Source organism: Neoarius graeffei, chromosome 10 (assembly GCF_027579695.1).
Source record: "Neoarius graeffei isolate fNeoGra1 chromosome 10, fNeoGra1.pri, whole genome shotgun sequence".
Lineage (NCBI taxonomy): Eukaryota > Metazoa > Chordata > Actinopteri > Siluriformes > Ariidae > Neoarius > Neoarius graeffei.
Genome location: NC_083578.1, coordinates 72,952,491 through 72,978,688, shown reverse-complemented (window position 1 = coordinate 72,978,688; position 26,198 = coordinate 72,952,491). Strand labels below are relative to the sequence as shown.

The following is a 26,198-nucleotide window of genomic DNA, read 5'->3' as shown; positions in this document are numbered from 1 at the left end:
TTCCTAATAAAGTGGATGGTATGTGTATACAGGGTGCTGTATCTGTTTTCAGTGAAAAGCTGCAAGAGAGTATGGACTGCAATCATTATCTGCTGTAGCAGGGAGCTGAATGGTGCTGTAGATGGTTGAAGAATCATCTCTTGCTGGACCAGCTAAACTATACACAGCCAGTGCCTCATCATACACATGGTAAATGTCCTCCTTGATAGAAATAGCATTCAGTTAGTTATAGTATAGACAGGGTGCAAAAACTGTGAGAGTCATCTGCACTGACATCACTGTTTCAATGCCCAGACAGTAACCAAAATCAGGATTGAATCAGGCAATGCCATACATTAATAATACTAAAAACAATTTAATGGTACACCAAAATTATTAAAACAAGATATCACAGCTTCTTGAATAATTACAACATTCTCATTTTAAACGTTACACTTTAGTATAGAACACCTTCCTGATGATTCTTTACCAATGCCCAATGAAAAGATTCAACATAATGAAAAGATTCCCATGTACAAGCTCAAAAAAAAATCTAGTTATGTATGACATTATTTTTCTTCTTATGTGAGTGGTAGTTATGCTTCAGTACTCCTGATAGATCATACCTGATCAGGTGGAGGATGTGAAATTTGGATTCCAGGAGCAGCCGGTTTCAAAGCTAAATAGCCGAAAGAAAAATTTAGAAATTCATTCTGAGAACATGGTACCAATAAAAACACTTCAAGTATTTTTCTGTTCTACATTAGCTGTGGACTTCTAAACGTACTCTTCTCACTTACAGGTGATGCGTGTGGGTTTTTTCCTGTAGAGAATCAAAAGAGCTGCAAGTACACAGCACATCATTAGACCCAAGACCCCTCCACAAGCAACAAGCAGTTGTCCTGTTAGAAAGGAATTGAAAGTGGATAAAATGGTCATTTTAGATGTTTATTAGCTGTGAAAATGAAAGAACAACTTGATTTAAATAACACAATTATCTAGAAACCTGGTTTGATATCTAAGCAGACATTTAAGAATACTGAATATTGCAAAACAGAACTATAAAAATAAACTGTTTACCATGTGGGTCTAAGGAATGTTGAGTTTGAGTTGTGGATGCTTGTTCATATAAGGTGGAATTATCTGAAAAGAAATAAATGTCTATATTGCACACATTTTACAATACACTGATGTACATTTCCTCTTTTCTAAGAAAGGAGCGAAAACAACAATCCAATCTGTAGAAAATTATTTATCCAACTATAATCATTCTAGGGCGGCACGGTGGTGTAGTGGTTAGCGCTGTCGCCTCACAGCAAGAAGGTCCTGGGTTCGAGCCCCATGGCCGACGAGGGCCTTTCTGTGTGGAGTTTGCATGTTCTCCCCGTTTCCGCGTGGGTTTCCTCCGGGTGCTCCGGTTTCCCCCACAGTCCAAAGACATGCAGGTTAGGTTAACTGGTGACTCTAAATTGACCGTAGGTGTGAATGGTTGTCTGTGTCTATGTGTCGGCCCTGGGATGACCTGGCGACTTGTCCAGGGTGTATCCCGCCTTTCGCCCGTAGTCAGCTGGGATAGGCTCCAGCTTGCCTGCGACCCTGTAGAACAGGATAAAGCGGCTAGAGATAATGAGATGAGATGAGATAATCATTCTAACCAGACATAACGCGGCATAATGTAAGGAGTCATCGAATTGGAGCATACTGGATATGCGTTTATGTTCTCTACCTGCAGTAGTTGCGATCACTGTTGTAGCATAGGGAAACTCCGTAACTTCAGAACTTTGACTGTGCCTGGACACTGGAGCACATGTAGACACAGACTCAGGAACTGTTATGTGTAAGAATCAACATTAATCATAAACATTTGAAGCTGCAGTACATTTCAGATCAAGTCAGTAATTCATGAACCGACTTACAGTTTAAGGCCCCAAGAAGAACGTTACAAAAATAGTAATCCGTGCTACTTCATACAAAAACACTGTATCTATTCTCCTGTTACTTGCCACATAATTTTGATAATTTTAGCAAATATTCATATTACACTGATAGAAACAAACATTTGTGGCTAAAATTGACAATACGTTCATACATATTAGTTGAGGTGTTCAGAAGTTGGACTTTACAGTCATGTATACCTTTACCTTTGACAGTAAGCTTTACTTTAGTAAACTTGTCGTAGCCCCATTTCTCCACTCCACAGTAATAAACTCCAGAGTCTTTTAATGTGAGGCGTCTGATGATGACAGAGAAGCGACTTGCAGTGACAGTGTTTACTGCAGTGTATCTTCCCTTAGAGACGACCATATCAGCCCTTTTCGATTCAATTAAGACATCAGAAGAAGTGCATCGATTACGACAGAAGTACATGGGTGTATATTTATATTTATCAGCATATTTACAGGAGATGTCCACACTGCCTCCTACTGTTCCAGTAACAACAAGTTCAGACTTGCTCTTCATTATCCCACATATCAGAACTAAAACACACAGAGAAACATTGCAAAAACTTCCTTCATGTGACTGTTAAACAACAAAGATGCGTCAGAACTGTTGCTATATTAAATTCACTGAATTCTTTATATAGATATGACTTTTCCCTGTATTTACTAAAAGAAAACTCGGTTTAATATTTGCCAATTTACAAGAGTCTCATATCTTTGAAGTACATGTTTCATATTCTTCTATTTTTAAGTGTCATTAATACTAACTCTTGAAAAGTCAATATTAATTAAGTAGTAATGGAAATCTGCATTTATCCAACACAACAGAGAGATGTTCCCAAACAAAGTGGATAAATAAATGGAATTAATTTACCTTGGAAAAAGGACAGAGTCTTCAGAAATGTTTGCATTGTTTTCTGCTCAACACCAGCCTTCTTTCTGAACTCAGCACAATGTGCTATAACTATACCTTTTTTTTTTGTCTCTTCTAAAATGTTGTCTTGTCTTTGAGGTGAGGTGAGCTGAATGATGTAGAAGTCAGCAGAGGAGGTCTGAGAGATCACTCTGGTTTCCTCAATAAACAGGAGCCAGAAGCAATGATGCAACTGGTAAAGGAAGGAAACACAGTAAACAGCTGACATATCAGAGCTCTGATTGAACACATTGTTTTTTGTTATTTGAGCAAGTTTTTGTGAACTCTACTAATTCAGTTTTTCTTGACCTGGTTGTAATCGCAATGATACAAACAGTATTTGGTATTTAAATTATATAAGAAATATTACATAGTGGTGAAAAAGAATTTCTTTTTACCTTGCTTGCAAAAAGTAATGGTCTCCATCAAAAGAATGTACTGCCATCTTTCTGTAAAATCTAGGTATTACATTCATGAAACTGGAAGATGAACTTCAGTTAGAAGATTAATTTATAATTATGCACCAGCCTTCATGTAGATGATGGATGGATGATCCCAGCATAAATTAGTTGTATTCTGTTCTGTGACCTTTTTTTTTTTCAGTCCTTGTGTTACACATGCTTTCAAGGCTTTTGAGTTTAATGTATGTAATGTTGTAATAGCTTAGATTATTGCAGTATACACTATGAATTCATTACAAATTGCTAAGCATTATTCATTATCAATTAAGAGTCGACTATTGTAGGTGCAGACAATGACAGGAGAAGGGACAACTGTGAAATGAATCAAACAGAAGGAATCAAGAGAGGTAAGAGAGCAAGTGGTGGCTACATTAGATACAAACAAATTTTTAAAAATTACATATAAAAATGTAAAACTTGTGTAAGGGGTGTAGAATTTATTGAGTAATTTTGCTGTGGATGCTGGTGAGCTTCGAAAACAGAAATGCAGCTGGCACATTTAGCAACCAAGAAATGGTAAAAAGTAGGAATAACATTACAAAATCTTTCAGTAAGATTTGAAAGAAAACTAAAATTAATTGGATGGGCTCCGCTAAGTTTAAATGCCCTAGACACACCAATGATGGACTGTTAAAATGTCATCAGTGGTGCCACAGCTCTTGCTGGCTATGGGGAAAAGAAGAAGAAGAAATTAATTAATTACAAAAATATTAAGGTCATTGAGGATAAGGATAATAAGAAAAATACTGAAACTGAAAACTAGATGGCCTTTCAATTTCATAAAATCGGTGAAATTTCGTTCCCTCTGAAATTTGGTCTTTGTGATACATGTTTATTTCTGTAATAATCTATCAAAAAAGGGCAGCACGGTGGTGTAGTGGTTAGCGCTGTCGCCTCACAGCAAGAAGGTCCTGGGTTCAAGCCCCGTGGCCGGCAAGGGCCTTTCTGTGCGGAGTTTGCATGTTGTCCCCGTGTCTGCGTGGGTTTCCTCCGGGTGCTCCGGTTTCCCCCACAGTCCAAAGACCTGCAGGTTAGGTTAACTGGTGACTCTAAATTGACCGTAGGTGTGAATGTGAGTGTGAATGGTTGTCTATGTGTCAGCCCTGTGATGACCTGGCACTTGTACCCTGCCTTTCGCCTGTAGTCAGCTGGGATAGGCTCCAGCTTGCCTGCGACCCTGTAGAACAGGATAAAGCGGCTAGAGATAATGAGATGAGATCTATCAAAAAAAACACCAGGCCATTCTGTGGCTGTGAAGTTGTTTAATTTGAGGGGATTCCCTAGCAAATAATGTGCATGAAATTGCTCACTTCGCACAGTCAAGCAGAAAGTGTGCACATGCACTTCTTTTTCTTCATCTTTTGGGTTTTACAACAGCTGGCATCCAGTGTTGCATTACTGCCATCTACAGGTTTACCTTGACCGTGCACTGACAGTTCCATCATTCTGTCGCTAAACAAACAGCTGATCACACCGAGGTGCTCGCTGACCACCGATATTTATTAGTTTGGTCCTGCATTTCCTTTTCTTCGCAACATAACGTCTTTTCTTCTCACTTCCCATTACTGTACTCGGTCTTTCACATTTCATTTCCATCCTCCATTGTTCTCTCCTGTTTCAAATTTGTATCCCACAATACCTTGTGCAAACAGGGAAAGCCCACCACGTGATGCATGACGTAGTATCTTGTATTGGGTCATGGTGAAGCCCAAAAAAAATAGCGGAGGATTTATGGCCACATGGCCCTAAATTCATTAATTGTTCTATTTTTTAAAAAACCGTAATAAAATTGGAAGTCTGTGATTCAAATTCAGTAGCTTTCGGTCCACTAAACAAAAATAATTGGGTGTCAGGGAAAATTCCTTTTTATGACCTAAACTTGAAAAATCTGAAAGGCAGTCTACCTTGAATCTTAATACCATTAACATACACAGTAGAACTACATCATTAAGATGAAAGAATAAATGGTGAATTTGATTGCTCTGCTTTGATCTATTCGCTTCATCAGGTGTGTACCAAGTTAACTGTGTAATAATAACAACCGTGTAATATGATTGTATTCTTTCATGACAAGCCTGTGACAGGAATCATCTGCATTTGTGAAGTAACCAATAGCTCAAAAAGTGTAGTGATACTAATTAATCCCAAATAAAGGTAAACTGTTTCTGTAGGATTTTCTTGACACCTTCTTGGTTTCATCCAACTGCAGAAGCCATGGTCTACAAAGAGCTTACAAAATTATATACAGGATCTCAAGGTAACAATGAGGAGAGCTGACATCCTTCCAAAATGGACTAAAGGGCAGAGGTGGGTTTACCAAAGCCCTCTTAATGCTAAGAACGTCTTAAATACTCCTATTTAAGAGAGAGCATTAAGAGAATTTAAGAGAGAGCATTCATTGTGCTGCTCACTCTACTGTTTAACGACGACCTTTGTGCTGCGATGCTTTTGGGAAACTCAGGCCAGGATGGTAAAATTATCAAGGAGGATGCAAAGAAACCTATAGCAACAATAAAGTAGCTGGAGGAGTATCTGGCAAGTACTGGTCACTCCCTGCATGTGACTACAATCTTGTCTTCACATCTGGGCTATGGGGTTGGGAGGTTAGATGGAAGCCCTTTCTCACACCATTTGGCCAAAACATACAGTTACTCCAAACCATCTCACAAAATGCGCTATGGTCTGATGAGAACAAGGCCTCATTTTGGGCACAGTTCTGTTGGATATGTTTGGTGAAAAAAAAAAAGACAACTTATTGCCCAAAGAACACCACACACACGTTAAAGCATGATGGTGGCAGCATCATTACATTACAGGCATTTAGCAGACACTCTTATCCAGAGCAGCTTGGGGAGCAGTTGGGGGTTAGGTGCCTTGCTCAAGGACACTTCAGCCATTTCTGCTGGTCCAGGGATTCAATCCGGTGACCTTTTGGTCCCAAAGCTACTTCTCTAACCTTTAGGCCATGGCTTCCCCTCATGCTATGAGGCTGCATCTCATCAGCTGGGGCTCTAGTCAAGATAGCGGGAATCATGGATAGCTCCAAATAACATGTATTATGGCACAAAACCTGCAGACCTCTGTTAGGCAGTGCATGGTTTTTAACTTCCAGTATAATAATTAACAAAAACACAAAGGCAATCAACAAAGAAATGGCTTCAGAAGAAAAAGATCAATGTTCTGGAATGGCCAAATTGGAGAACAGAGCTAAGTCCTGTAAAAAACCTGTGGAATGACACAGGAGATCCCTTTGCAATTTCATTAATCTGAAGCATGCTTGCAAGAAAGAGTCAAATAAAAGTGTCGACTCAAAATGTGCTAAGTTGGTAGACTTTTTCCCAAAAAGGATGAGTGCTATCTTACAAGCAAAAGGTGTTTTAACAAAATATTAGTTACAGGGTGTGCACTCTTATGCAGCCAGTTTATTATAGGGTTTCTCTTTTACTTTTTTCCACTTAAATATATATATTTTTATTTCTAGTGATTATGTTTGGTTGCTGTATCACACTGAAGGTGGAAAATGACCTGACATTGTCAGTAAGGGGTGCAGATGGACGGATGTAATCGCAGGAAGGTTTATTTACACACAGGCAAACACAATAGCATAAGGCAAACACAGTCATATTAAAAGCAAGGGTCTTCCGAGGCACAAACAGAACAATAGAGCCAAGGCGAAAGATGGTGTCCAATAAACAAAACAGGGTCAAGAGCCAGAGTAACAGAAAAGAGAGGAAGGCCTGGTATCGACAGATGCATTGTACTGAGTGTATACTTAGTAATGTCCTTGAGTTATTGGTGTCCTTATATGCACACACTGATTGCACTCTAGTCCAGGGCAGGTGCATGTAATAATCAGCCCTTGTGGTGTGCTCAGCACAGCCAACGCAAAAATGCACATGGATATGAGTAACAGTTTGCGGCGCGTCAAGCATGCAGACATGATTTATCTTGGGTTTACTTTTTTATACCATAAATACCTGCTATTTTAACAAGTATGTATAGACTTTAATATCCAGTATATCTTGCCTGTTTTGTCTCTCAAAGATAAAATATGATATAAAAAGAACAAAGAATAATATACAGAGATCAAACATCACTGTTTTCTTTCTGTAAGGTGAAGCCACTTTCTGCAGGTGCAATGATGGGACATTTAGTTAGACATTAGGAAACTATAGTATCGGTTTGTGGCCATCGATGATGGGCTCGTGGGGTTAATGTGCGTTCAGTTTTCATTTGCACAATATGCATGTGTTTGCACAAAAGGTGCAAGTTACCATGATAACATAAGCCACAAAGTCATACCAAAAGTGCTGGGTAGAAACCCAAGTGTCAAAATGTCACAGGATGTTTTAGAAACAGTTTCAGAAACTCAGGCCTCTGTAGATGTGCCCATAACACACCACAGGTCAAGTCTAGGTTTTTGCTAGTTGTTTGTAGGACTAGAGGATATAATGAGCTAACAATTTAAACATGTTAGGAAGACAGAATAAAATATCATAAGCTGACAAGAAGTGTGTGTGTGTGTGTGTGTATATACTAGCATTTTATCCAGGGTGTATTCCAGTGGTGCCCCCAGGGCTCCAGTTTGCCATGATCCTGACCAGAATAAACTGGTTAATGAAGTTGATTATGAGAAAGATAGAAATAATTGAGACAGATTGAAGAAACACAGGACGAGTTGGAATTATCCTTTATGTGCCAGCATGTACTAAGACTTGCCAACGGAAATGACACAGAGGCACAGTAATATAGAATTTAAAAAAATGCTCATATGCTTTAATGTTCATTCATTCATTCATTCATTCATTCTCTCTAGCCGCTTTATCCTTCTACAGGGTCGCAGGCAAGCTGGAGCCTATCCCAGCTGACTACGGGTGAAAGGCGGGGTACACCCTGGACAAGTCGCCAGGTCATCACAGGGCTGACACATAGACACAGACAACCATTCACACTCACACCTACGGTCAATTTAGAGTCACCAGTTAACCTAACCTGCATGTCTTTGGACTGTGGGGGAAACCGGAGCACCCGGAGGAAACCCACGCGGACACGGGGAGAACATGCAAACTCCACACAGAAAGGCCCTCGCCAGCCCCGGGGCTCGAACCCAGGACCTTCTTGCTGTGAGGCGACAGCGCTAACCACTACACCACCGTGCCGCCATGCTTTAATGTATCAGACACAAACATAATGTTTAGCCCTTAGATAACACCACGTCTGTTTTTTTTTAAGTAAACAAATCATTTCACCATGGAGCTTCTCACAGTTCTATCATTTTCTGAAGATTCAATCCGAAAACATTTATTCACAAATTTAGGAAACAGTGGAAGCAGTTGACATTAAGTGAACAAGGGTTTACAGTCAAGATCAACACAGTAAGGTTAACCATTTTAATTTTTAATAATTTATTAATTTGAGAAACCACTTTGATCATTAAGTAGGCAATTAACAAGCAGTGTCTGATGGTGACAGAGAAGCTACATGCAGAGGCAGTGTTTACTGTATCTTCCCTTACAGACGACCTCATCACCCTGCTTAGATTGAATTAATACATCAGAAGAAGTGCATGGATGATGACAAAAGTGCATGGGTGTATATTTATATTCATCAGGGTATTCTCAGAAGATGTCCACACTGCCTCCTTTTGTTCCAGTAAAAACACTTGCAGCCTTGCTCTTCCTTGTCACACACATCAGAATTAAAAAGAAGAAAAAGGAACAAAAACAGACAAACCCTGTCAACATTTGAATGCAAGATATACAGTGCTGAGGGTAAATGAGTGCACCCCCTTTGAAAAGTAACATTTTAAACAATATCTCAATGAACACAATTTCCAAAATGTTGACAAGACAAAGTTTAATATAACATCTCTTTAACTTATAACGTGAAAGTAAGGTTAATAATATAACTTAGATTACACATTTTTTTTTCAGTTTTACTCAAATTAGGGTGGTGCAAAAATGAGTACACCCCACAAGAAAAACTACTACATCTAGTACTTTGTATGGCTTCCATGATTCTTAAAGGTCCCATGGCATGAAATTTTCACTTTGAGGTTTTTTAACGTTAAAATGAGTTCCTCTGACCTTCTTAAGTCACCCCAGTGGCTAGAAATTTCATAATGTGTAAACCAAACTATGCCCAACATTTGAGAATGGTGCGTCAAAACGGCGCGTTGATGAGCTCTTCCCTTTACTACGTCAGCAAGGGAGATGATCCCCACCTCGACAGGAGCGTCTTCTGATGAGAAGGGTTGAAGAAAATCGGCATGCAAGTTCACTGCAGTTATCTAAAGAAGTAGAAAGCCAAACTGGGGTGACTATTTCCCGTGACACAATACGGCGTACACTGCAGAGGAATGGCATGCATGGATGCCGTCCACGAAAGAAGCCTCTCCTAAAGCCCAGGCACAAAAAAGCCCGCCTAGAGTTTGCCAGGGCCCATGCTGACAAAGATGAAGACTACTGGGACTCTATACTCTGGAGTGATGAGACCAAGATAAATGTTTTTGGAACTGATGGCTTCAAAACTGTATGGTGTCACAAAGGTGAGGAATACAAAGAAAAATGCATAGTGCCTACAGTGAAACATGGTGGTGGCAGTGTCATGTGGGGCTGCATGAGTGCTGCTGGTGTCGGGGAGCTGCATTTCATTGATGGCATCATGAATTCACACATATATTGCTCTATACTGAAAGAGAAGATGCTACCATCATTCCGTGCCCTTGGTCGTCGTGCACTTTTCCAACATGACTAAACACATATCTAAGGCCACTGTTGGATTTCTGAAGAACAGGGTGAAAGTGATTCAGTGGCCAAGTATGTCTCCTGATCTGAACCTAATCGGGGTTTAAAATGTTACTTTTCAAAGGGGGTGTACTCATTTACGCTGAGCACTGTAAAAAAAAATGTAAATATGCTTTGTGTAGATATTCATTTTTTTTAAACATGATTACTAAAGGACAACTCAGTGTAACTTTTGTCAAGTCACATTAGTATTATATCATCTTGATATTTTGAAAAGACAATATCTGTCAAACGGTAATGAAAATTTGAATTTATCCAACACAACAGTTTGATATGCCTGAAAAAAAAAAAATGGATAAACAGTTCATTTACCTTGGAAAAAGAACAGTCCTCAGAAATGTTTGCATCGTTTTCTGCACATCACAGGAAGACAGCGATACAACTGCTACAGGAAGGAAATGCAGGAAACAGTTGAAACATCACAGCTTGAGTTGAGCACATTTTTCTTTGTTGTTTGAGCAAGTTTTTGTGGAAAAATTAGGAATTATATTAATTCAGTTTTTCTTGGCTAGACATAACCCTAACCATACAAACAGTATTTGACGTTTAAATGATATAAGAAAGAAACACTGTTTTGTTTTTTCAAACAATAATTTTTTAGCTTGATTGCAGAAAGTAATCATCAGCTGGAAGGGAATCATCAGCTGGAAGGGAATATGCCGCCATCTTTCTATGAAATCTAGGTATTACATTCATGAAATTTAAAGATGAACTTCAATTCTGAAAATTAAGTACAACAACCTTTTTCTGGACAGTGGATGAATGATTTCAGCCCCAAGTATCATAAGAATATTTTGTTCTGATCCAGTTTTGTTTTTCATGTTCGTCTTCATGAGAGAGAATCCTGTAAGTGCAGACAAAGAAAGAAAAAGATACAAATGTGAAGTTGAATCAAAGGCATAATTAATGAAGCAAAGTAGCAGCTGCTTAACACCTTAGACAGAAGTACCATTGAAAATTTAAATGCAAAGAATAAATCATAAAATATGCAAAAAAGTGTAAGATTGTGCAAAATGTTAAAAGTAATTACTTATTGAGGAGACCATAATTTTGTTGTGGTCTGGAATGATATTGATATGAGTTTAATAAAAAAAAAAGTTATTGAAGAAATTACAGAACCATTTACTCACATATGTAATATGTCTTTTCAATCTGGTAAATTTCCAAACAACATGAAAATAGCTAAAGTTATACCTTTATATAAATGTGGAGATAGACACCATTACACAAATTACAGGCCAGTTTCTTTACTCTTTCAGTTCTCCAAGATCCTTGAAAAACTGTTCACAGCAAAACTAGACAATTTCATTGAAAAATATAAACTTTTAGCTGACAGTCAATACGGATTCCGGAAAGACAGATCAACAACCCTGGCATTAATGGAACTTATCGAGAAAATCACAAATGGTATAGACAATAAAAAAACATGTTATGGGAATTTTCATAGATCTAAAGAAAGCATTTGACACAATAAATCATGACATTCTATTCAAAAAATGAGAGAGGTATGGTATCAGAGGGGTTGGTTTGGACTGGGTGAGGAGCTACTTAAGTAACAGGCAACAATTTGTAAAAATTGGAGATCACACATCTGATTATTTGCCCATAACATGTGGAGTACCGCAAGGGTCTGTCTTAGGTCCTAAACTGTTTATATTGTACATTAATGAGTTATGTAATGTATCATGTATAATGAAATGCATTTTATTTGCCGATGATACAAACATCTTTTGCGCCGGGGACAATGCACAGCAGCTTATGGAAACAATCACAACCGAAATGAATAAATTAAAAAGGTGGTTTAACGTAAACAAATCGTCATTGAATTTGAGTAAAACAAAGATTATGTTATTTGGAAAATATAAGTCGAACCCTCAAGTTGAATTGAAAATTTACAACATAATCATAGAAAGAGTTTATGAAATAAAATTTCTGGGTGTGATTGTTGATCATAAAGTCTGCTGGAAACCACATGTTAAAGCAAAAATAGCAAAGATTACTGCAATTTTGGGGAAATCAAGACACATTCTGGACTATAAATCACTACATACTCTGTATAATGTACTCATACTTCCATATCTGAGCTACTGTGTGGAGATATGGGGTAATACCTACAAATCTAATCTGCAGCCGTTATGCACATTACAAAAAAGAGCAATAAGAATTGTCAATAATACGGGATATCTTGAGCATACAAACGCATTATTCGTAAAAGCACACACTCTGAAATTCACGGATCTGGTTAAACACAAGACTGCACAAATTATGTATAAAGCAAAACATAACCTTCTTCCGGGTGAGGTACAAAATATGTTTATGGAAAGGCAGGGTGGGTATAACTTGAGAGGGGAAATGAATTTTAAGAGAGTAAATGTTAGAACAACTATGAAAAGTATGTGCATAACAGTCTGTGGGGTGCAATTGTGGAATGGTCTGGAAAACGAACTCAAAAATAGTACCAACATAAAACTGTTTAAAAAATTATATAAAAACATGTTAATAAAAATATATGAGAATGAGGACAGGCAGACTATATAGGTGATGATGAAATTGAGAGCAAGTCTGTGACTGGTCTCCTTGTATTTAGTGTATAGCTATAGGTATGTGTATATGTATGTACTGTATATATGTATTGTATGTGTGTATATATGCATAACATAAGTATCTGTATATATGATTTGATTTGGTCGATATTATACCATGTCGGTATGTTTTGGTATGTTGGTATGTTTTCTTTTGTATATATAGTTTATTATGGTGGAAAGTGACATTTGATTAGCGGTGGTATAGAGGGTTAGGATTGGATAAGTTATTACTTCTTCCTAATCCTTTCTGAACATTGTTATGTTATTGCCTTGTGGCTACGCTATTCTGTTTGTTTATGAAGAAGTTTTGATTATTGCATTTTTTTTATTTAAATTTTTTATTTTTATATCTTTCTTCTTTATTGTTCAGAATAAAGTAATCAATCAATCAATCAATCAATAATTTTGTTGTTGTTGTTCAAAGGACAAAAGAAAAAAGACCAAAAACAAATCATAAATGCAGCCCACACATTTAGCACGTAAAATGGCAAACAACAGCAGGTCAAATGTTCTTTTAATCTTCAAAATCCCTTCAGTCTCAGGCATGCTCAATTGGGTCTGGTAATTGAATTGGCCACTTTTTCCCTTTGATGCATTGGTAGTGTGTTTTGGCTCATTGTCTTGCAGCATGATGAAGTTCCTCCCAATTGGATTGGATGCATTTCTCTGTAAATTGGCAGACAGAATGTTTCTGTAGACTTCTGATTTCATTCAGCTGCTACCATCATGAGTGACATCATCAATAAAGGTGAGTCAGCCTGTTCCAGAAGCAGTTGTGCAAATCCATCTTACTTGAATGATGAGCTTGTATGTTTTGTATCATGAGCAGATCCTTTCTTTCTCCACACTTTGGCATTTCCATCACTTTGGTAGAGGTTATTCTTGGTCCCAGAACTTTTGTGGCTCTTCTCTGATTCTTACTGCTGATGAGTGGTTTGAATCTTGTGGTATGCCCTCTATATTTCTGCCCTCAAAGTCTTCTTCGAATAGTGGATTGTGATCCTTTCACCTCTGCCTTGTGGAGGTTGTTCCTGACTGTGATGTTATTGACTGTAGTTTTTGGGGTTTTCTTCACAGCTCACACAATATTTCTAGCATAAACTACTGTTGTTTTCCTTGGCCGACCTGTTTTATGTTTGGTTGTTAGTACATCAGTGGTTTCGTTCTTTTTCAGGACATTCCAAATTGTCATATTGGCTATGCCCAATAATTTTACAATAGCCCTGATCAATTTTCCCTTTTTTTTCTCCGCTTTAGAATGGCTTGCCTTTCTCCCATAGACAGCTGTCTGGTTTTTGTGTTAGTTTATCCTTTTTAATAACAAATGCATAGCCCTGTGATGACCTGGCGACTTGTCCAGGGTGCACCCCGCCTTTCGCCCGTAGTCAGCTGGGATAGGCTCCAGCTTGCCTGTGACCCTGTAGAACAGGATAAAGCGGCTAGAGATAATGAAATGAGAGAGAATAACAAATGCAATCTTCACAGGTGAAATCCAGGGCTCAAACCAAGAGCAGACATTCAGAACTGTTAACTGTTTAAACAGAAGGTAGAGTGGCTGGCTGCTATATGTCTCAGGGTGCACTCATATCTGTGTTACTTTATGGATCTCCCTTTAGTTATACTGTCATAGCTAGTATTGCCAGAGTCCCTGCTTGGACTCTGCACACAATGTATATTGTCTTTAACCATTACATGACAATGAACATACCTAGTAATCTGTGTGCCCCCCTGTTACACATGCTACTCATGAGAAACCGGTGAGCCTGACCCCTTCTGCTCTCTGGGCCTGCCTAATCCATCCTGATGCCCTACTTCTGGTTGGAATTCTCATCACCTGAAAACCACTCGCTGCTGCTGAAGATGGCCCCACATGGACAGCTTAAAGATCAATGAGATAAAGATCAATCCAATAGCTGTGGTTGTGCCTTCTTAGATAGCCAGAGAACTGCAATTGCAATGAACAGTTTTTGCACTCATGTCTCCATTATTGAACAATTGGTAACTTCAAGAAAATAGACTTAAAGGAGATACACAGAAGCTTGGTTTCAGTTTTTGTTTATAAATGCCTTGAGACCTCAAGAATGGCATAGGAGTAGTTTTAAGCGTTAATGATGAATCTAATATAGTAATTTTTATGATTAAAGTGATTCATCTAGGTAGCGGTCTGAGTGAATGACCTTGACATCTGTGACGTCACAGCAGGAAGTCTATCGGTCTCATCGCCATTTCCGCTATACTAAAACACAGAGCTGACTGCAACTTCAGTCTTCCATTTTGAGCTAAATTATCGCCATGCCACGTAGATGTGTTGCTGGCGGGTGCAGCAACACAACAGAAGGTGGATTTACATTGTGTTCACGGCCCAAGAATATTCAAACTGCAAAGATTTGGACGCGTTTTGTGAGAAGTTCATGGGCACATTGGGCACCTACAAAGTGGTCTCTGCTCTGCACATTTTACTGAAGACTTGTACAAGACCTCTGATCTGTTGAGGAGCACTGGCTATAAGCCTGTATTGAAAGAGGATGCAGTACCAACAATTAAAGGAAAAGAAAACTACAAGAAAAGGAAAGTAAGTTCAGTTGCACCAGTCCTCCCGGAGTGTGAGCCGAGGGTTGTTGCTAAAACCCGGGACGGAACGGGACATGCTATCGCTCGGGCAGTGACCTCCCCGCAGTTGTTGCTTAAACTGGTGACGTCCCGTCCCTGGTTTTAGTAATTGCCTGAGCCGAGCAGTAATGGCGGAGTACTCAGTATGGAGAAAACGGAGAATGAGTGGACCAGCCGTCTGATTTCTCCGCTGGATATGCTTGCCTCAGCAGCAATATCTCGCCCTTACGCGGAAGAAGCGAATGAACAGAGAACTGAATGAACAACTGAAAGTCAGATTGTTTCATAACAGTCAGCCACAAGGTCAGCCTTCAAGAAGCGAGAACACAGACAGGTAAGCTGCGACTCTCATTTAGATACAAAACAACAACACTCATTGTTTACTTGCAATTAGATTAATACATGTAACTTGCATTGTGTGTTTAAGTTACCGGTATAAGATTATTTAATTTGCATCAGAATGTGATTGTCTCAGTTCATCTGATCATTTAATTAGCCTTTTACGTTTTATCAGTGAAAATGCATGCATATACATGTATGTTGCATAAGTTATAACACCTCTCCTGTTTTAATGAGAGTCAACCCACAGTCAATGAAGTCAAATCAGTCGTAATTGAGCAAGTTGGTAACAGTATTTCTTACTTTCACCATAAATTTTTATTTATATGACTTTGGTCTATAGCTGTCAAAGGCCTCGGCCTTAAAACCGGTTCCTGCTGTGATGTTACACACTCAGGGCTGGCTGGTTCAGCATGGCAGCTCAAATGCCAACTTTGCGGTTGATTTTAACTCTCAAAAATATACATTTTTTATTCCCATTTATGCAGCATACAAGAGTCAAGGATGGAGATACTATCCACTCAGAAATGTATTTAAAAATAAAGGTTCTGTGTATCCCCTTTAATGTTAAAACTAATGAATTCAGAAATAACTTTGATGCTCATATTTATAAGTTGCTTATAAGTGTCTGCTTACATAAATATTCTTTGACAATATAGTATACAGTAATAGAAGGGAAATTATTTATATTTGCACTATCACTGTTTTACTACAAGCACTACTAGCACTGTTTTTGTCATCCAAACTGGTTCTACTGCAAGAGGATAGTGATGACCACAGCAATGGTTTTATACTTTGTTAAATCAAATCAAATCAAGTTTATTTGTACAGCGCTTTTAACAATAAACATTGTCGCAAAGCAGCTTTACAGAATTTGAACGACTTAAAACATGAGCTAATTTTATCCCTAATCTATCCCCAATGAGCAAGCCTGTGGCGACGGTGGCAAGGAAAAACTCCCTCAGACGACATGAGGAAGAAACCTCGAGAGGAACCAGACTCAAAAGGGAACCCATCCTCATTTGGGCAACAACAGACAGCCTGACTATAATATTAACAGTTTTAACAGGTATAACCCTCAACTGTCCTCATGGGGCCGTCCTTCACAGGAGTGGGGCGATAAAACTCCAACCAGACACAGGGCACCAGGATGGATCAAGCAGGTCCGAGGGGCAGAAGAGGCCAGCATCTCAATCCCAGGATCAACATGTAACTCAGAGGGACAGATGGGGGGGGAGAGAAATAAGATTTGGTTCAGATGATCACCTAATCAGTACCTCATTAAGTAAAATGAAGTGTGCTTGTGTTGGAATTACAGCACAGACACTGAAATGAAATAGCTGCCATACATAGAGATGCTGATTTAAGAAAAAAACTGAAGTGGTCTTAATTTTTCCAGAGCTGGATACTAGTGCATTTCCAACAATTAAAATATTGTGAAAAAATTCAATATTTTGCATCAGTTATTTAAGACAGTGACAATTTAATTTATTGATTACATATAACCTAAAATGTTTCAGGCATGTTTATATTTTAAGTTTGGTAATTATGTCCTACAGCGCAAAAAAACACCTCTCAAAATATAAGAATTTCATTTTGAGTTTGAGTAAAACAGTATAAATACGGTGTATCTCTTGGTCTAGTTCAGTACACACAACCACAATAATGGGGAAAACTGCTGACTTAACAGTTGTCCAGATGTTGATCATCGACACCCTCCACAAGGAGAGTAAGCCACAGAAGGTCATTGCTGAAAAGGCTGGCTGGAAAAGGTGCACAAGCAACAGGGATGACCACAGCCTTAAGAGGATTGTCAAGAAAAGCTCATTCAAGAACTTGAGAAAGCTTTACAAGGAGTGGACTAAGGCTGGTATCATATGTGATATGAATAGAATAGAATGCCTTTATTGTCACTATACACATGTACAATGAGATTAAAGCATCTCCAATAACAGTGCAAACAGCGTGTAGAGAGAGAGAGAGAGGAAGGGGGGAAAAAAGGGGGGTGTAAGGTGCACAGTCTGAGGTGTATGTGTTGTGTTACATATTATGGAGTGAGGTATTGCACATATAAAGTATTGCACAGAGACTCACATTATAAATTATTGCACGAGAGAGTCACATAAGATAAAATATTACACATTATGAAGTATTGCAAGGTAAGGTGCACAGACTTGAGGTGTACTGTATGTGCGGTGTGTAAGGTGCACAGACTTGGTGTATGTGCTGTGTGTAAGGTGCACAGACTTGGTGTATGTGCTGTGTGTAAGGTGCACAGTCCTGAGGTGAATGTGTTGCGTTTCACATTATGGAGTGAGGTATTGCACATTATAAAAAGTACTGCATAGACAGAGTCACCTTATAAAGTACTGCACATTATAAATTAGTAAATAGTAAAATAGCAAAGTAAATAGACTATAAAGTCAGAGCATATCCGAGTTCAGGGCGGTTATGGCTTTTGGAAAGAAGCTGTTTTTTAATCGATTTGTCTTTGTCCTGATGCACCTGTAGCGCCTCCCTGAGGGCAACAGGTCAAACAGATCAAAGCCAGGGTGGGAGCTCATCTCATCTCATTATCTCTAGCCGCTTTATCCTTCTACAGGGTCGCAGGCAAGCTGGAGCCTATCCCAGCTGACTACGGGCGAAAGGCGGGGTACACCCTGGACAAGTCGCCAGGTCATCACAGGGCTGACACATAGACACAGACAACCATTCACACTCACATTCACACCTACGGTCAATTTAGAGTCACCAGTTAACCTAACCTGCATGTCTTTGGACTGTGGGGGAAACCGGAGCACCCGGAGGAAACCCACGCGGACACGGGGAGAACATGCAAACTCCGCACAGAAAGGTCCTCGCCGGCCATGGGGCTCGAACCCAGGACCTTCTTGCTGTGAGGCGACAGCGCTAACCACAACAAGGGTGGGAGCTGTCCTTGATAATATTCTTAGCTCTGCTAAGGCAGCGGGAGGTGTAAATGTCCATCACGGAGGGGAGAGGGCAGCCAATGATCTTCTGTGCTGCCTTAACTACCCTCTGGAGCCTCTCCCTGTCTACAGCAGTGCAGCTGCCGTACCATACTGTAATACAGTACATCAGCAGGCTCTCGATGGATGAGCAGTAGAAGGTCAGCAGCAGGTTGGAGTTTAGGTTGTACTTCCTGAGGACTCTCAGGAAGTGTAGCCGCTGCTGAGCCTTCTTAATGACTGCTGTAATGTTTGCTGACCAGGAGATGTTGGCGGAGATGAGGACGCAGAGAAACCGGAAGGTGTGGACCCTCTCCACATACACGTTGTTGATGTAGAGGGGGGCTAGGTCAGTGCTGTGCTTCCTGAAGTCAACAATGAGCTCTTTGGTTTACTTGGTGTTCAGAGCGAGGTTATTTTCTGAACACCAGGCTGCCAACTTCAGGACCTCCTCTCTGTAGGCTGCCTCGTCTCCCTTTGAGATGAGTCCGACCACTGTGGTGTCGTCAGCAAACTTGACGATAAGGTTGTTGTTGTGGGTCGGACTACAGTCGTGGGTGTAGAGGCAGTACAGGAGGGGGCTCAGCACACAGCCCTGTGGAGAGCTGGTGCTCAACGTGCGGGTGGAGGAGAAGTGGGGGCCAAGTCTCACAGTCTGGGGCCGGTTAGTTAGAAAGTCCTTTATCCAGGCACATGTGAGAGGGGGGAGGCCGAGAGTGTCCAGTTTACTGATAAGGATGTCCAGGATTATTGTGTTGAAAGCAGAACTGTAATCCACAAAGAGTATGCGGACATAGCTCTGATGCTGCTCCAGGTGGTTCAGTACAGAGTGTAGAGCTATGGCGTCCTCTGTGGATCTGTTCGCACGATATGCGAACTGGTAGGGGTCGAAGTCTGCGGGGAGGTGGTCCTTGATGTGCTGAAGAACTAGTCTCTCGAAGCACTTCATGATTACCGGAGTGAGGGCCACAGGACGGTAGTCATTCAGGCTGGTGACGGGAGACTTCTTCGGCACCAGGATTATTGTAGCTGATTTTAGGCAGGGCGGGATGACTGCCTCAGCCAGGGAGAGGTTAAAGATCCTGGTGAAGGTAGGGGCGAGCTGGTGGGCACATGCTCTGAGCACCTTACCAGGTACTCCATCTGGGCCGGCAGCTTTCTTGGGGTTCACTGCCAGGAGCACCCATCTGACATCGTGCTCCTGTACAGTGAATGGGGTGATGTACGAACTGTGTGGTGGTGGGGGCAGGGCTGGAGCAGATGAGTGCTGCTGAGATGTTTCAAAGCGAGCAAAGAAGCAATTTAGCTCCTCTGCGAGCAGCACACTCCAGTCTCCTGTTGATGCATCACAGTCCCTGAAGTTTGTGATGTCTTGTATGCCCTGCCACACCTCCCGTATGTTGTTGCTGGACAGGTGGGACTCTATACGCAGCCTATGGTCCGCCTTGGCTTTTTTAATTCCTCTTTTCAGGTCAGCTCGAGCGGCACTGTACAGAGCTCTGTCACCTGACCTGAAGGTAGCGTCGCGAGCCCTGAGGAGTGAGCGGACCTGGCTGGTCATCCAGGGTTTCTGGTTTGGGAAGACCCGGATGTTTTTATTCACCGTCACATTTCCAATACAGAACTTGATAAAGTCCAGTACTGTTCCTGTGAATGTCTCCAGCTCCTGGTGTTCAAATAAGTCCCAATCTGTCTATTTAAAGCAGTCCTGTAGTTTGGAGAGTGTGTTGTCAGGCCAGGTTGTGATGGTCCTTGTGGTGGGCCTGGCTCTGCGTCTGAGGGGGGTGTAGGCTGGGGAGAGCAGGAGGGAAAGATGGTCTGACTGGCCGCGGTGGGGGAGGGGTATGGCTCTGTACGCGTGCTTGATGTTGGAGTAAACATGATCCAGAGTGTTCTCCCCTCTAGTAGAACACTTAACATGTTGGTATAACTTCGGCAGTACAGTCTTCAAATTGGCCTTATTAAAGTCTCCTGCGATTATGTGATTATATGCATATCATTATTGGTATCACAGTCACAAGACAATGCAGCAATTTATTAAGGTGAAATACACTACTGTGGCGTATTGATTTACCACATATTTGTTGTAGGGTAACTATGTTCATTTAGGTTTGTGATCTATGTTATCTGGATCTATGTGTGTATACAAACAGGTCAAGGTGTAGCGCGCATGCGCATTGTTCTATGCGGAAAAGTATGGCTTAATAAAAGTAACAACCGTATGTCAGCGTCCCTCTCGATAATATACTACACTGGTGACGAGCATTAAAACAAGTTTTCTTCGTGGGGAAGAAGAGACACACAGTGTCGGTACTAGTAAGTACAATAGCCCTGTTTGGAAGAATTGACAAGTTTAAGCCGGAAAACGAGCTGTGGTCGGCCTATATTGACAGAAAGAAAGTTGCTACACTGTTAAGTGTGATGGGCGCAACTACATATGGACTTTTGAGAAATTTAGTGCAGCCCAACAAGCCCAAGGACAAGACGTTTGTTTGATGAGATAGTGACCGTTTTAAAGGAACATTTTGAGCCAAAGCCACTGTTGGTAGCAGAAAAGGTTCCACAGTGAACCGACAGTGAACTAGCCCAAGTCTACAGATATGTCATGGAAGGCTGGCCAACCCAAGTAGAGGAAACTTTGAAAATGTTTTTCACAAAGAGAAATGACCTATCCACAGAGCAAGGTTGTGCCCTATGGGGGACCGGAGTCATTGTACCCTCAAAAATGAGAAAAGTAGTGTTAAAGGAAATTCTCTCAGAGCACAAAGGTATAGTGAAAACAAAAGCTCGTAATTTATCTTGCTTGTAAATTTGTATGGTGGCCAAATCTTGATTTAGACGTGGAGCAAATGTGTAAAGAATGTGAAACATGTCAGTTGAAGCAAAAAAGGCCTCAGCACGTTCCACTACACCCATGGGAGTTTCCAGGTGAGTCCTGGAAAAGACTACATTTAGATTTTGCTGGACCTTCCCTGAACAACATGTTCATGGTCGTGGTTGATTCATACACAAAGTGGTTGAAAGTGTTTCAGATGTCACAAATCACTTTCCAGGCTACTGTGACAAAGCTAAGGAGACTGTTTGCCTCCTATGGATTGCCGGAGCAAACTGTAACAGACAATGCCACCACTTTCACTTCTGAGGAGTTCCAGACCTTTGTCAAGCAGAATGGGATTCTGCACACAAGTGCCCCAGGACATCCGGCGACAAATGGTCTGGCTGAGAGATATGTTCAGATATTCAAGGCAGGTATGAAAAAGCTTGCCAACACTACCATGAACATCGATGACAAGCTGTCCCTGTTCTTGTTGCAGTATCGGACCACACCTAACTGTACAACTGGACAGTCTCCTACTGATCTGTTTTTACACAGACACGTCCGCATAGATTTCCTGAAGCCTTGCTTCAGTGGTGGTGGCGTTGTCTGTTACAATTTGCTCCAGCAAGAGACAGTGTGCAAAAGCTGAGAGCTTGAGCCACGGCTGAATCTGACACAGTGGTAACTAACTCTCAGGTAGAACAGTTGGGTGGTAAGGACTGCAGTAGTTCTCAGGACATTGTTGACTCCACTGTGCAGTCACCAGCGCTCCTGGAGCCTGAACCCATGGCTCTGAGGCGCTCAATGCGAGTGAGTAAACCACCCAAGAGATTTATGCAATGAGACTGTATACCTACACTGTGTACATGATTATATACCTGCTTGTTGCTAATATGCCGGAGCACTCATACTGTATGGGGTTAGTAGGGAATAATAATACCAAAATGGTACCAAATTTTATTTGAGTTTAACTGAAGCTATTTGTAGGTCACCTGACAGTTGCTGTTCACTAACCAAAAAAGAAAAGGAATGCTGTTAATATTTCCGTGGTTACTCCCTATGAATGTGTGAACTTGTTTTTGTGGAATTATTTTAGTTGACTGTTATTCTTAGCTAAAAGGGGGGATAATGTGGTGTAGCAGTTCGTAGGGGTGGAGCACAGAAAAGACGGCAGGCCAGAACTAAGTTCCCCAAGAAAACTATTTTTATTATAGCTTTTCAGCTTAAACTATATACACACACACAAGCCTCCTGGCTGGAGAGAGTCTCCTTCCTCTGCTGTCTCAATCCTTATATAGGGCATGGTCACTGGGGAAGACACACAAACACAGATTAACCAACATCAGGTGCAGTGATTCTGCCACTTACCTTCCCTGACTCCACCCTCCGGTCACAGACCGACACTTGACCACGCCCCCACTGCCACATGTGGTGTATTGATTTACCACATATTTGTTGTAGGGTAACTATGTTCATTTAGGTTTGTGATCTATGTTATCTGGATCTATGTGTGTATACAAACAGGTCAGGGTGTAGTGCGCATGTGCAGTGTTCTATGCAGAAAAGTATGGCTTAATAAAAGGAACAACTCTATGTTGGCGTCTCTCTTGATAATATACTACAACTACACTACACAGTTTGATGGTTCATATGCTATAATATCCATCCATCCATTATCTGTAGCCACTTATCCTGTTCAGGGTCGCAGGCAAGCTGGAGCCTATCCCAGCTGACTATGGGCAAGAGGCAGGGTATACCCTGGACAAGTCACCAGGTCATTGCAGGGCTGAAAAACAGAGAGACACAACCATTCACACCCACGGTCAATTTGGAGCCACCAATTAGCCTAACCTGCATGTCTTTGGACTGTGGGGGGAAACCAGAGGAAACCCACACAGACAGAACATGCAAACTCCACACAGAAAGGCCCCTTGTTGGCCACTGGGCTTGAACGCAGAACCTTCTTGCTGTTAGGCAACAGTGCTCACCACTACACCACCGTGCCGCCATCATATGCTATAATATTATTATTCTATTCAGGTTGATTTTGTGTTCTTGCAAATATTTTGCTCGTACACTCATCAGGAGCTCTGCTTTTAGGCAGTGCCTATACAGTACACACACACTTTTTTATATATATCTAGCTGGATAGTACAGTGGTAATGCTCACTGACTACGATGCAGGAGATCGGGGTTCGAATCCCGGTCGGGGCAAAACATCATCCAGTAAGGGTCCTTAGGCAAGACCCCTCATGATATATCAGCTTACCTCAGGAATGAGTGAAGACATAACTGATAGAGTCATACTGGCTCAGACGTCGCCTGGGTCAACAAGGTCTGCGTCAGTTGCTAGGGAACCAGGGCAAACTGATGAGAAATGGGCTACTGGAACAAGACATCGATGGACGAGGACAGAAAATACGGAATTGCTGGAATGCTACTATACAAGCAATCCCAGAGAGAGGGGATACATGCAGCGAATGTGGGACCATTGGATACTTCGAAACCCACAATCAAGACTAACAAAGAAACAGCTATTAGCCCAGTGTTCCAACATCCGTAATCGAAATCTACTATCACAACTTGAGATTAATGAAATACAACAACGATGCTACGGCAAGGGGGCCAGGAAGACAGGTCAGCGGGGAGATGCCATCATCCCCACAACCAGAGATTGGGTACCAAGTCCCAACAGCTAACAGCCTCAACACAAGAGCTGCTGACCTGAGAAGGAAGATCGTGACCCTGGAACTGAACTGGAAACCTGGAGCCCCCAACGAATACCGAAGCTAAGTTGCCAAGTACCTTCAGAAGATCTACTAGTAGATGTGAATGCTGCTCTGAAGACAATCTCCACAAGAACCATCACTGAGACCAACAAGCTGATACAGTACAGCAACAGTAATCATGGAGATGCTTGGACACAAGGTGGGCTCGGGACATAACAAACAGTATCCACCATGGAAAAGACGATTAGAGGCCAAGATAAAGGCAGCACGGAGAGAAGTTAGCCAGCTAGCTGAACTACAGAAAGGGAACATGGTGAATAAAGGGGCACCCAGGAAGTACAACTCACTCTCCATACCAGAGGCACTCGAAACTGCCAAACAGTGACTAACAGCTCTGGCCACCCGGTTGAAGAGATACACCAAGGAGGGAGAGGCCAGGAGAATAAACAAGCTGTTCTCCACTGAACCAGCCAAGGATACTTGGATACTCAGTGGCAGGGAAACAACAACCAGTCAGACCCACCAAGAGCTGAGGTGGAAAAATACTGGAAAGACATATGGGAAAGAAAGGCATCACACAACACTGATGCCCAATGGTTAGTGGACCTAAGAGCTGACCACAGCAACCTCCCAGAACAAGAACCAGTAACCATCTCAATGGCAGACGTCCAAGAAAGAGTGTCAAAGATGAAGAGCTGGACAGCACCAGGCCCCAATATGATCCATACGTACTGGCTGAAGAAGCTAACTGCACTCCATGAACGCCTAGCAGCACAGATGAACCAGCTGCTGAGGGATGGGACCCACCCAGAATGGCTAACCCAAGGCAGGACAGTCCTAATCATGAAGGACCCCCAGAAGGGACCCATCCCATCCAACTACCGGCCAATTACCTGTCTCTGCACAACATGGAAGGCCCTGTCAGGCATCATTGCAGCAAAAATGAGTAAGCATGTGGCTCAATACATGAGCGAGGCACAGAAAGGAATTGGCAGTAACACCAGAGGAGCCAAGCACCAGCTACTGGTTGATAGAACAGTCGCCTGAGACTGTAAGAAGAGACAGACCAACCTGTGCACTGCCTGGATTGACTACATTGACACAAGCCGAGGGCTAGTGAGCATCAAGACCATGGTCCAGGATGAAACATCGAAAATCCGAGAATACATCAGAAAGATGGCCCCAAAGGATGAACTGCTAAGTGAATGTCTCAGGCAGCAGAACCCTGATGAGAGTGCAGAGGAGGAGGAGGAACAGACAACCTGGAGGGACAAACCCCTACATGGCATGTACCACCGTCAGATAGAGGAAGTGGCTGATATCAAGAAATCCTACCAGTGGCTGGATAATGCAGGACTGACAGACAGCACAGAGGCACTAATCATGGCAGCACAAGAACAGGCCATAAGCACAAGACCCATAGAGGCCAGGATCTACCAGAGTAGATCAGACCCAAGATGCAGACTGTGCAAAGAAGCCCCTGAAACAGTCCAGCACATAGTAGCAGGGTATAAGATGCTAGCTGGATCAGCGTACATGGAGAGGCACAACGAAGTGGCTGGGATAGTATACAGGAACATCTGCAACCAGTATGGAATAGAAGTACCCAAATCCCAATGGGCCATACCACAGAAGGTGGCTGAGAACAACAGGGCCAAGGTTCTGTGGGGCTTCAGCTTCCAGACTGACAAACAGATCCTGGCTAACCAACCGGACATAGTGGTGGTGGACAAAGAGCAGAAGAGGGTGGTGGTGATAGATGTGGTGATCCCAGCTGACGCCAACATCAGGAAGAAGGAACATGAGAAACTTGAGAAGTATCAAGGGTTGAAAGAGCAGCTGGAACGGATGTGGAAGGTCAAGGGTTGCGTGGTCCCTGTGGTAGTGGGGGCACTTGGGGCAGTAACCCCCAAACTGGGAGAGTGGCTCCAGCAAATCCCAGGAACAACATCTGAAGCCTCAGTCCAGAAGAGCGCAGTCCTAGGAACATTGAAGATACTGCGCAGAACCCTCAAACTCCCAGGCCTCTGGTAGAGGACCCGAGCTTGA

The 26,198-nt window shown here is 41.7% G+C and overlaps 1 protein-coding gene and 1 long non-coding RNA gene across 6 annotated transcripts in view; both read right to left on the bottom strand.

Moving 5' to 3' along the window:
* On the bottom strand, positions 1 to 3,112 carry LOC132892596 (CMRF35-like molecule 9). 4 transcript variants are annotated; one of them, XM_060930885.1, is made up of 8 exons: positions 2,794 to 2,970; positions 2,379 to 2,456; positions 2,121 to 2,290; positions 1,706 to 1,807; positions 1,060 to 1,122; positions 780 to 881; positions 606 to 658; positions 1 to 201 (listed from the first exon to the last, which is right to left on the bottom strand). In XM_060930885.1, exons 3-8 carry the CDS (start codon positions 2,281 to 2,283, stop codon positions 49 to 51), a joined length of 636 nt encoding a protein of 211 aa, XP_060786868.1. In that variant the 5' UTR covers positions 2,284 to 2,290; positions 2,379 to 2,456; positions 2,794 to 2,970; the 3' UTR covers positions 1 to 48. The 4 variants fall into 4 exon arrangements, with proteins under 4 accessions (XP_060786868.1, XP_060786865.1, XP_060786866.1 ...); XM_060930882.1 differs by having other exon boundaries at positions 2,121 to 2,456; positions 2,794 to 3,112; XM_060930883.1 differs by having other exon boundaries at positions 1,706 to 1,777; positions 2,121 to 2,456; positions 2,794 to 3,112.
* A 5,270-nt stretch (positions 3,113 to 8,382) lies between these two features.
* The window catches only part of LOC132892595 (uncharacterized), a 49,873-nt gene continuing 32,057 nt past the window's right edge, over positions 8,383 to 26,198 (bottom strand). The window contains exons 1-4 of one of the 2 annotated variants that reach the window (XR_009655465.1): positions 22,661 to 22,784; positions 10,841 to 10,943; positions 10,412 to 10,484; positions 8,383 to 8,972 (exon numbers count right to left, since the gene is read on the bottom strand). This is a non-coding gene — a long non-coding RNA (uncharacterized LOC132892595). Of the gene's footprint in view, positions 8,973 to 10,411; positions 10,485 to 10,840; positions 10,944 to 22,660; positions 22,785 to 26,198 lie in introns of those variants that run through there. The other variant, XR_009655464.1, reaches the window with a different exon arrangement.

Coding starts and splice junctions, on each gene's coding strand:
- LOC132892596 (XM_060930882.1), bottom strand. CDS start 3,061: ATGTCAGCTGTTTACTGTGTTTCCTTCCTTTACCAGTTGCATCATTGC. Junction 659..779: donor AAAACCCACACGCATCACCT/GTAAGTGAGAAG, acceptor TCGGCTATTTAG/CTTTGAAACCGGCTGCTCCT. Junction 202..605: donor CACATCCTCCACCTGATCAG/GTATGATCTATC, acceptor ATTTCTATCAAG/GAGGACATTTACCATGTGTA.